The 11,976-nt window shown below is 29.4% G+C and overlaps 1 protein-coding gene and 1 non-coding gene across 2 annotated transcripts; one reads left to right on the top strand and one right to left on the bottom strand.

Annotated features, from left to right (window-relative positions):
* The first annotated feature begins 751 nt into the window (after positions 1-751).
* Positions 752-2,854, top strand: LOC133797636 (protein GRAVITROPIC IN THE LIGHT 1). Its single transcript, XM_062235610.1, has one exon. The coding sequence runs from the start codon at positions 993-995 to the stop codon at positions 2,547-2,549; it is 1,557 nt and encodes a 518-aa protein (XP_062091594.1). The 5' UTR covers positions 752-992; the 3' UTR covers positions 2,550-2,854.
* Positions 2,855-11,526: 8,672 nt separating this feature from the next.
* Positions 11,527-11,633, bottom strand: LOC133798880 (small nucleolar RNA R71). Its single transcript, XR_009876096.1, has one exon. It is a non-coding gene; the product is annotated as a small nucleolar RNA R71 (small nucleolar RNA).
* Positions 11,634-11,976: the final 343 nt, after the last annotated feature.

The following is an 11,976-nucleotide window of genomic DNA, read 5'->3' on the forward strand; positions in this document are numbered from 1 at the left end:
AGAGGAGAAAAATGGACATCATCACGGGAAAGAAGAAACATAGAAATTTATGTTTAAAAAAATTTTAAAAGTGAGAAAATCTAATTTTTAAAATTTAGAAAATTTTAATTAAAATTTTAAAAATAAAAAAATAATTACCGAACGTGATTCTCTATTTCATTATCAAAATATTAATTAAATAAATAAAAAAATTCATTTTTTATATGTTGTAAATATTATTTTTTGAGGCAACTCTTTTTATTTATTGGCAATTTTTCCTTTAAAGCATCTCATGGATGAATTTGCATGTTTTTTTGGGCTAAAAAATAAGTTAATTAAATAGAATGATTCTTTTTTTTTCTACACTCCGATTTATAGTGATTAAATCATTTTTTTTAAAGAAAAAAAAAATAACAACTTCAAATAATATATTTTTGTACTTTGACTCAAATTCCTAAACAATATATTTTCAAACAGGAAAAAAACAAATAAATAGAAACAAATAGTTGACTCAAAGAAAATTAACATTCTTTTTTCTTTCCAAATAGTTGAAAATGGATATCACAAGTCGTAACCCGCTTCAGCTGTGGTGTGTATGTGTATACCTATTACCTACCAATGAGTGAGTCGGTCATAGAAATTGACTGCTCACCCTGTCATTCTAGTAGTTTCCTTATTACCGTTGCTAATATTAAAAAAATTATCATAAAAAAAAGTCAGCATAAAACTAGGAGAGCTGAGTAGAATCAAATAGAATAAGAATTAATTAAATTAAATTAAATTAAATTAAAAAAATAAAAAAGGAAAGGAAAATTGCAGCGAAGACGAAGCCCAATACCTTCCTTCGAAGACATTCCAAAGCACTTCCACAAGTTCAAGACGAAGAAGAAGAAGAAGAAGAAGTAAAACCCACGAATTCTCTTCTTCTTCTTCTCCTTATTATTCCTTCTCTGCATATGTTGTTTTGTAATTTTCTTTTCTCAGAGTGAAAAGAATAAGTAAAAGGAAAGAAAATGCCTGAAATAGATGGTTCGTCAAAACCTCCACAAATCTCTGAAATGTTTCAGAAATTTGCTCTCGCTTTCAAAGCCAAGACCTTCGAATTCTTCGCCGAAGAAGAAGCAGGGGAAGATGCTGATGGCTTCTCACTCCTCGACTCCTCCGAAGAGGTAATTACTGACCAGAAAGTTGTCGTTATTAAACCCGACTCAGCTTTCGACTTCTCTCCGCCACAGCCACAGTCGAAACTCACTAAGTCTCTTTCGAGCGATACCCAGTTGAAGAAGCATGGCGAATTTGCGAGAACGACGTCTTTGAGCCGGACCCAGATCAGACCCATCAATACCCAGTTGACTCAGACCTTGATTTCGTCGATTTTCGCCACGGTTTCCTCTTTTGAAGCATCTTACCTTCAATTACAGACTGCCCATGTTCCGTTTGTTGAAGAGAATATCAAGGCTGCTGATCGAGCTCTCGTCTCCCATCTTCAGAGGCTCTCTGAATTCAAACGTTTCTATGTAGATTTCTGTAGAAATCCTGAGTTAGAGACTGATTTGCCCATCAGGTCTTGCTTGGAAGCCCAGGTTGAGGAGAACCAGAGCAAGCTTCGGGTACTCGGAACCGTTTCGGACCGGTTACAAGTAGAGATGGATCAAAAAGACAACGAAGTTATGGCGCTAAGGAACAAGTTGGATGAGATTCACAAGTCTAATTTGAAGTTATCAAAGAGATTATCTGGTAATTTGAATTCGTCTCGTGAGGTTTTGTTGTCTCTAAAAGTGTTTGATTCTGTCTTACATGATGCTTGTAGTTTAACTCATAAATTTACCAAGATTTTGATAGAGTTAATGAGGGGAGCTGGGTGGGATTTGGATTTGGCAGCAAATTTGGTTCATCCCAATATTGATTATGCTAAGAAAGCACATAATCGATATGCATATTTTTCCTATGTATGTATGGGAATGTTCAGAAATTTTAACTCCAAATGCTTTGGCTTGGGTGAGAATAATGGAGATTTGTGTAATGGACATGTTGAGAAAGATATGGGTGAGAATAATGGAGATTTGTGTAATGGCCATGTCGAGAACGATTTGGATTTAGATAAGAAAAGTACTTCACTGAAGCAATTACTCGAACACGTATCGAGCAATCCAATGGAATTGCTGAGCAGGGACAGAAATTGCGAATTTTCAAGATTTTGTGAGAGCAAGTATCAAGAGATTATCCACCCCACCATGGAGTCATCGATATTCAGTGATATGGATCGAAAAGAAGTAGTACTAAATTCATGGAGATCATTGAGTGTGTTCTATGAGGCCTATGTAAACATGGCAAGCTCAATATGGACATTACACAAGTTGGCCTTTTCGTTTGATCCCATAGTTGAGATATTTCAAGTGGAAAGAGGTGTAGACTTTTCGATGGTATACATGGAAGATGTCACCAAGCGATTGTTGTTGCCAAAATCCAGGGCAAAGGTAGGCTTCACAGTGGTTCCGGGTTTTAAAATCGGACGAACAGTCATTCAATCTCAGGTTTACTTAACAGGATTGAAATGCACAGAACCGTAGTAAGCAATGGTGAGTGAGATATGCTCTTTGAGGTGAAGATTTGAATTGTCTTACATATGCCCAACTTGGAAGAACTGCTCTATAGCTCACCCTCTGTGATATATAGTAAATATAGATGTTATGATTCCCGGTTTGTGAATTGTTTTTTCTTTCTATATGGCTTTTCTTTTTTCTTCTTAATCATATGTAGAGATAACTGTATACATCTTTTTTTCTTTTGGGTTTCTTTCTAACACAAATACATCGAGAAATTGTGTATGTTAATCAGTTGCTTCAACAAATATAATAGGCCTTTTGACTCCCAATTGTGAAGTGTTGTTTTACAAAGTAATGATTAGTTCAAGTCATTCTCATCTTTGAGATATGCTATGTTCTTAGCTAGTGATTTTATTAGTTGTTTCAAACTTTGACCCATTTAGATTAGATTAGATGCTGTTGTTTGAATTTTGCACATGATAATAGTACATATCTTTTATTTCTGTATAACTTGATTGTAATCAACTTATCTTTCTATACTCAAATTAATTCTGTTGAAAGATGAACTGCTTATCCATTGTGCATCCACAACTATTATCATGCCTCTCTCTCTCAAGGGTGGAATGAGTTGCAGAATATGATGAAATGTGCCTCGAGAGTGGACTACATAATTTGATTCACTGTAAACAAGGCCCCTGTTTATTGGCTCTATATTCTGATAATGGTCCTCAAAAATTTCGTTTATCTGTGATCATAATGGAACAATACGAGTCTTTTGTGATGGATTTTTATTTAAAATTTTCCCTTGGAACAATATTCTGAATCCCCACTAAATAGTATCTTCATTTTGTCGTTTACTTTATACATATATATAAAGGTAAATTGAATCCCAGCTCTGGGCTCTTGTCTGCTCTTGTGAGACCACTTATTCTAGCAAGTGAATGTGTATCTAAAAAAAATAACTATAAGAAACATAAAGTGTCATCATCATATCTTAGTGCAACTTATTCGATCACTTCAAGATTTAATTAGACAATTTGTCGGTCCATAATCTTTAAAGGTCATACTAATCTTTATTTTAAAGGCTGTGCATAGTGTGATTATTACTAATACTAGGGAGCCCAAGTCGAGTTTTCATGAACCTGATTTAGATTGGACTTTTCATTCTAATCTCACTCATTTAGCTCTTGAAAATCCAAATTGTTTGATCCCTTTCTTTCTGGTATGGGGTCAGATTTCAAGTTGCTTGCTTCCAATTCCATCTGTGATTTCTGGTTTAGTGACTTTGTGGTTGTTGGTTGAAAATCTTACTAGACTTCCAATGAATATTAAAGCGAAGTGACTATGAAAACCTAACAAGGTGTAGTACTATAGTAGAGTGCTGCATTAAAAATTAGATATCCAATCATGATTGGATTTGATCGGATGACATTTTTAAAAATCCAATATTGGATCGGTCGGTTCTTGGATGATATGTAAATACAATGGATCCAACCGACCGATCCAATCCAATAATAATTCAATAAATATTCAGATAAAAAATATATTATATATATTTTTTAAAGTTAAAATATATTATATTTTATTACATTTACTGTTTACATATATTATATTTGATGTACTAAATTTTTTTTATTTAATTATGATGTATTATTGTAATTTTATGTTAGATTCCTACAAATTATTAAGACTTATGTTTTTAATTTTATATTAGATTTGTGTTGTAAACTTCTAAATCATTACAATTAAATATTTTTATTATTTAGATGAGTAATTAGTATTTTTATAATTGAAATAATATTTTTAAAAAAAAATCTAATATAAAATAAGAGGAAGAAGAGAATTTGTTGAAGAAGCTCAAGAATCCCGAAGTCGTGTAGCAAGCCCAAAACACAATTTGGTACGCCAATGACTAAGTTGGTACGCCATTATTAATATTAAGAGTAAGCAATTTCTGAACTTCACTATCGTGTATGCAAAAAATATAGTTCACAAAATAGCACAAATATTAATCTCAATTGATTGGGTTGGTTTGTAATTAGTGAATATCATATTTAAAACCATATTCTTTTTGTCACATTCTTCGTCCTGGCTACCTGCTACACTACTACATTTCACATGTTATATATATATATATATATCTTTGTTTCTACTACAACTCTTGTAATTTTAAGTTTCGTAGCTTTTACACATTTCATTTGTTTCCTTTTTTGTCTAAGTAACTATTAATTTAACGTTTTTTAAAAACCATTTTTGGACGGTAGAATAAATGGAATTTTTAAAAAATATGGCTTTTATATTGCAAAAATATGGAGGTTATACTTTTCTTAATTTGTATGGAAAATTTATTAAAGAAAAAGTTAAAGTATGAGAAACACAATTAGTAGCTAACTAAAATATGAAAATGTCACATTTTTTTATTATAGTTATTTTTATTTTTTATTTTAAAGGTATTTTTTTTTATTTTCTTCCATCATTTTTTATTATTATTAATTTTTTTTCTTTACTTGTTTTTTCTTCTATTTTTTCCTTTTTTTTTCTACCAATTTTTTCCTTCATCTTTTTTTCTTTCAATTTTTTCAATCTTCTTCTTCTTTTTTTCATTTATTTATTTTTTTCTTTCATTTGTATTGTTTTGTTTTTTTTTTTTCATATTTTTTCAGTTTTTTTTTTCATTTTATTTTTTCTTCATTTTTATATTTATTATTTTCTCCTTCCATTTTTTTTTCTTTTTTCACACATATGAGCTTTTTTTTCTACTTCCATTTTTTTTCATTTTTTTCTACCAATTTTTTCATTAATTTTTTTTTCTTTTCATTTTTCCATTATTTTTCTTCTTCTTCTTCTTTTCATTCTTATTTATTCATTTATTTTTTTTCATTCATCATTTCTTTTGTTTTTTTTTTCATTTTTGTACTTATTCTTTTCTCATTCTATTTCTTTTTTTTTCTTCATTTTTTTCACACATATATTTTAACATTACATAATTATTCTACTATTTTTTTATTTATTATCTTTTATTATTGTAATTTTTTTATAGTTTTTTTCCACTATATGTAAAAAAAATTCAAATTAATTTTTTCAGCATTTTCTTTTTGCTATAACACTTATAAGAATACCAAAATTTGGAAAGAAAACTAATAAAAATATAAAAACGTGAATGGGTAACTAGTTACCTTCACATTCTTTGTGTGTATATTTCTGAGGGTAACTGGTTACTTTCACGTTCTGGTGTGTGTATATTTATTGTTTCTTCATGGTAACTAGTTACTTATGTTACTAAAATCATAGTTACTTCTTCTTCCTTTTTTTATAAAGTGTTCTTATATTTTTTCATTCAAATTTGATGTTTCTTTTCATATTTAATATAAGTAACTCGTCACCCCTCTTAGGTAACTGATTACCTCTTTTATGGCAGAAAGTTACCCATCTTAGGATAACTGGTTACCACTCCTGGTGCATGTTATTTAACCTAGCTCTAATATTTTTTTTTAAGATCAATCAAGTAACTGGTTACCCTACCCAGAATTTGAAAAAAAAATTTTACAATCTTAAAAAAACATGTTTATAATAAGTAAATAATAATTTTAAAAACAATTCATATTACAAAAAAAAAAAAAAAAAATTTGCAAAACAACCAAAGAAAATTTTAATATAAAATTAGTAATATAAAAACAATTTAAAAAAACAAATAACCTAAGAAAATAATAATCAAATTACAAACACTCCCTTCCAAATTTGATTAAGAGTAAAACTATGACATAAACCAACTTTTATACAAAAATATGGGAAAATAAACCCATAAAAGTGAAAATTCTTAAAAAAGCCATATATTAACTTTTTTTTTTAAAAAAAAAAGCCATATTTTTGCATACTCTATTTAAAATCCCATATAAAATGTAATTTCCTCTAGAATAAAATTGGTATTAACTTGGGAAACTGGGCTTGTGGAAGTATGCCAAATGTGGGCCTTGCTATGTAGTAAAGCCTTAAAAAAATATTATTAAAATCTCTATATATAAAAAAAAAGATTTTTTCTTCTTAAATACATTTTTTTTTGTTTTACTTTTTTTACGTTTTTTATTTTTTAAAAATACGCATTCAAGTTTTTCAAAAATACGATTTTCAAAGTTTCATAAATACGAAAAATATGGTTTTTAAGAAAAACAACTTGAAAACAACATAAAAAAGAAAAAAGACAAAACCGTAAAAATAATTTTTTTTTCTTAAAACCGTAAAATTGAAAGAAAATAAATTTGACCGTAAAAACGTAATTTTTTAGCGAAAATTAGTATTTTATGTAATTTTTCCTAAAAAAAAACCCTTTTTAATACCATTATAACTCAAAAGAAGCTTTTATGTGAGATGTTTAACGCCCAAATCGTGACAACCACTAAGCGGTGGTTGTAGTATAATCGGGCGGTCGATCCACAAGGAGGCAACCTAAAATCAAAAGATTAGTAGAAAATAACACAAAAAATTAGTAACAAGAAATAAATAAAAAAATGGAAATGAAAAGAGATTTGAGATTTTAGTGTTGTCTTTTTTATGAAATGATAAAATGAGATAAGTGAAATAAATGTAAGATGTAATCAAGAGTTTGAGAAATGGAAAGGTTTCAAGAATCATCCATATGATTGTTTAGTTACTTGGTTACTTGATTTACAAAAATACACACATCCCAACATTTACTTGGAAAATCTAACATTAAAGTCCATATTCTTTTCTAACAAAAGTCAATTTGAGTTATAAGGTTTTTTACTTTAAAAGCACAATGTTAATCTTATGAAAAATCTAAAAATGACAAAATACCAAAAAACAATAATGCAATAGAAGATTAGACATAAAATTATATATCAATATTACTTTTACTAATTAGAAGCACATAGCAAGAGCATGACTAATCCTATATACTATTAGCATAAGTAAATAAAGATAACAAGATAGAGATGGAGATGAAAGAACATAAATAACTCAAATATATTACATTAAGAACATAGTAAATCAAAGTAGCAAAATAACATCACTAGCATATGGAATCATCCCTAACCTTCCTAGGAAGATTAAGCCATTATGCTCGTGATTCTCACAAAATTCTAAGAAGAAAATATGAGAAGAAAGTGAGTAGAAATTTTGCTATAGTTTTTTTACTCTAAAAATTACATACTAATTGTGAAGAAATAGTCCTTATTTATAGAGGGGAAAAAAAGGACTAAAAAGAAATTAAACAACAAAATGGGGTTTACAAAACAATTTTGAAATATTAATAATAAAATGTGATTTTGAAAAATCAAATCTTATTATTAATATTAACCTAGCTATTTTGGTGTATGGTCATTTTTCCCTTTTCTAAAATACCACAAAAACATGAGCTTTAAGGCTCAAAATAGTAATGTGCAAGGCCCAATACCCACAAAACAAGGGTTGAAGTAGGGGTGAGCATCGGTCGGTTTGGGCGGTTTTTTCATAAGATAAAATCCAAAATTTGGTTTTCGGTCCGGATTGGTGCAATCCAAAAATCGACCGTTTTGGACCGCGGTTTGGTCGGTTAAACTGACCAAACCGAATTTATTATTGTTTTTTTGAAAATTTTAGTTAAAAAATTAAGAAATTTTGGATTGTTGGAATTCATTTTTGTGCGTTTTTGATAACTCTACAAATTAGAGTTATTTTACCATATTTTATATGCTAATTGTTGCTTAGTTCTTGAGTTTTTAATTGATTTATTAAGTTTTTAAGTAATTTTGAATTTATTAGTCTTATTTTGATTTTATAGATTTTTGTGTATTTTTATAGTTATTTTGTTGTAAAATATTGTAGTTAATTATTTGAATTATTGTGGTTTAGTTTGAGGTAAAAATGTTGTATTATTGAAATTAAATGTTAAATATAAATTAAGTTATAATTAATATTTTCAAAAAAATTAAATTGATTTACTTTATAATTGAAAATATTTTATTATGATTTATTTTATGTTTATTTTGTAGGGAATTTATTGTATTTTTTAGCTTTGAAAAGAAGAGAAAAGATTTAAAGCTGAAAAAGAGAAGAAAAAGTGGCATTTTTGAAAACTGTCAGCCATGGGCCCAAGCCCACATGCTCCTTCCCAGCAAGGAGCTTCATCAATTCATTGCCTTCAATTTATATCATTCAACATTCAACATCAACATATATCCACACGCATGCTCCAAGGCCATAAATCCCATATATCCCATAAATCCCATATATCCACAACATATATCCCATCCCAGCGTGACCACAAGCTGCTCCAACGTGCCAGCATCTCAGCCCAACGTGGGCCTTCCTCCTTCAGCAGCCCAACCAGGCCCGGCCCGCCTAGCTGCTCCCAGCTGCCATTTTTCAGCAGTCCAAGCCCACGGTTCCCAGCCGTGCCCCAGCCGCCTGTCACTGCTGTCCATACACCCCTTGAGCCCATAAATGTGCTCATTGTCCCCTTGTCTAAAATGCCACCTTTTTACCCATTTTCTACACACTTTTTACCCCAAAATCATCATCACTCCTACAATTTACCCCTATTTACCATATTATTATTAATTTAATCAATTTACTTAATTTAAATTGATTATTTTAATAATCTCATTTTGGCTATAAATAAGGGTTTTGAAGACCATTTTTGGGGTGCTTAATTCTTTTGGTTACCATCTTTTTCTCTCATTTTCTCTCTACCATTCTCTCTTCCATTTGGGTTTTTCAAGAGCATTTTGCAAGTATGTATGTCATTTATTTTGTAATTTCTATGCTAGTTATGTGCTTCTAATCTTTTTCATAAGATTATTAAGATCATGATGAAGCAACTTGTAACTAGGTAATATTTATGTTGTATGTTGATTTCCCTTGTAATACAACAAAGTTTATGGATTTTTCTTCTACATATATTTCTTTCATCTTAAATATCTTGTATTTTAGATTGTTAGAACATATTTACACTTTGTTCTTCATTAGTGCATAAACATAATATTCTTTTTGTAAGATGTGTCATTAAATTGTACACATCCATGCTTAGAACAAAAATATTATGTTTTGCCTTATAAATAATGTTCATTGATTTATTTGTTATTTCATTAGATTGATTTACACTAAATGCTTTGAAATTATAATTTTGAAAAGTGAAGAAAAATCCTATCTTTTTATAAGAAATTTGTGTTTAAAATTATAAATCTTTTTCGAAAAATGATAGTTTAAATTATTTTAACTATCACTAAAACTTGGGAATCAATATACTAATAAATATTATTAAACTTACATTTTGTGGATTCTAGTATCTTAATAATCTTTTCTTTTAATACTTATTTTCAACTCATTATTGGTTTATTTTCATTATCTTAAATAGCTTTATTTTTCAATCTTTTATTTTATGTTCATTAAAACTCATCAATCTTTGGAACTAGGTTAGAATTTATTACTTTTGATTTAAAATAGTTTCATTTTCGATTTTAGCCAACTCCTTTGGGTTCGACATCCTTGCTTACGATCACTATTCTATATGGACGATTCGTGCGCTTGCGATATATAAATTTTTAAACATACCCGTTTTGGGTCCATCAAGTTTTTGGCGCCGTTGCCGGGGAGTTGCAAGAGAAAAGAAACGAAAATTATCTCAAGGTTAGTAAATTCTTCTACTAGTTATTTTAATTTTTTGCACTAAAAAAAAAAAAAACTAAAAAAATATATAAATCTATAAAAAAAAAAAAAAAAGATAAAAAGAAATTTGGGACGGTTCAACCACCCATAAAAAAAAAAATATACTTATATTTATATTTATTGTTTCTTTTTTTAGTTGACGGCACTTGTGCCTCCTATCTTTCCTTTTAATTTTTATAGTCGATGGCACTTGTGCCTCCTAATTTTGTTATAATTTTGTTGTAATTTTATTTCTTTTATATCTTTGTTAATTGATGGCACTTGTGCCTCTTGACATTTGTTGTAATTTTTATTTTATTTAATTTCCGCAAATTACTAGTTGATGGCAATTTTGCCTCCTAGCTAGTTGATGGCAATTTTTGCCTCCTAGTCCTCTATCTTATGTTTAAGTTGATGGCACTTGTGCCTCCTAGTTTTTACCTTAATTTTGTTATGGTTGATGGCATGCTATGCCTCCCTACTCTTGCTTAAATTTTAGTCTTATTTAATTTTTGCCTTATTTTTCTTTGTCTTCTTTAATATTTTAGCGTAATATTGTGAAAAATACTTGAAAAAAAAAAAAAAGAAACCTAAATCTTGTCCTTTCACCATAAGCAATTCTTGCTTAAAGGAAATTTGACCAAAATTCCCATCCGCCTCTACTAATTAACCTCGGGGAGTTGTTAGTAGTGCGCGAGTAAGTGGAATCAAATAGGCCTGGGGACAAGTAAACCATAAGAATTATATTGTTGTGAAATCTCTAAAAATTCTAAGTATGCTCTGTGGTTGCGGTTTTAACTGATCTTCCACATCAGAAAATTGTTTGTTTGAGATTATCCTTGTTGCCTTGTTTGTGAAAAATTGTATGCATCATTGGGAACGTAACTCTAAAAAACGATTAGTAAAAAGACGTTTATCTTTGTTTGAAATTGAAAGTGTTAGTAAAAATTTGAGCATCATGGAACCTATTGCTAATATTGTTGATGAAAATGTTGTGCCTGAAAAAACTTTGCTTGAATATTTTGCACCTATTTCATCTAATGCTCCTTCATGCATTGTTTTACCTACTACTTCTGCTACTCATTTTGAGCTTAAACCCGCAATCATTCAATTATTGCCATCTTTTTATGGGTTAGATAGAGAGGATCCTTACATGCATGTCAAAGATTTCTTAGAAATTTGCTCAACATTTAAATTTCAAAATTTTTCTGATGAGTCGGTCAAACTAAGATTGTTCCCTTTTTCATTAAAAGACAAATCAAAAGCCTGGTTAAATTCCCTTCCCACGGGGTCTATAACTACATGGGATCAACTTTATAATAAATTATTACTGAAATTTTTTCCTATGTCTAAAACTGATAGTCTAAGGAGAGAAATCTCCGAGTTTTTTCAAAAAGATAATGAAGAGTTTTATGAATGTTGGGAAAGATTTAAAGATTTATTATTAAAATTTCCTCATCATGGTTTTGAAAAATGGAGACTTGTAAAATATTTTTATGATGGTTTGACTCCCTCTAATCGTCAAATGATTCAATCTATGCATACTGGAAAATTTTTAAAATTTCAAGGACAAGAGGCGTGGGACGCCCTTGAAGATTTATCTGTCAATTCACAACAATGGAATTATTTTGATCCTAGGTCTAGGTCAACTAATTCACCAAAAAGAGGAGGAAGGTATGAAGTAAAAGAAGAATTAGACTTAAGAACATCCTTAGACAAATTAGCGAGAAAAGTAGAAGCTTTAGCCATAAGCCAAACTATAAACTCTCCAATTCAACCTAGAAAAGATGTTTGTTCTATATGTTCTAGT

This window comes from Humulus lupulus, chromosome 8 (assembly GCF_963169125.1).
Source record: "Humulus lupulus chromosome 8, drHumLupu1.1, whole genome shotgun sequence".
Taxonomy (NCBI): Eukaryota; Viridiplantae; Streptophyta; class Magnoliopsida; order Rosales; family Cannabaceae; genus Humulus; species Humulus lupulus.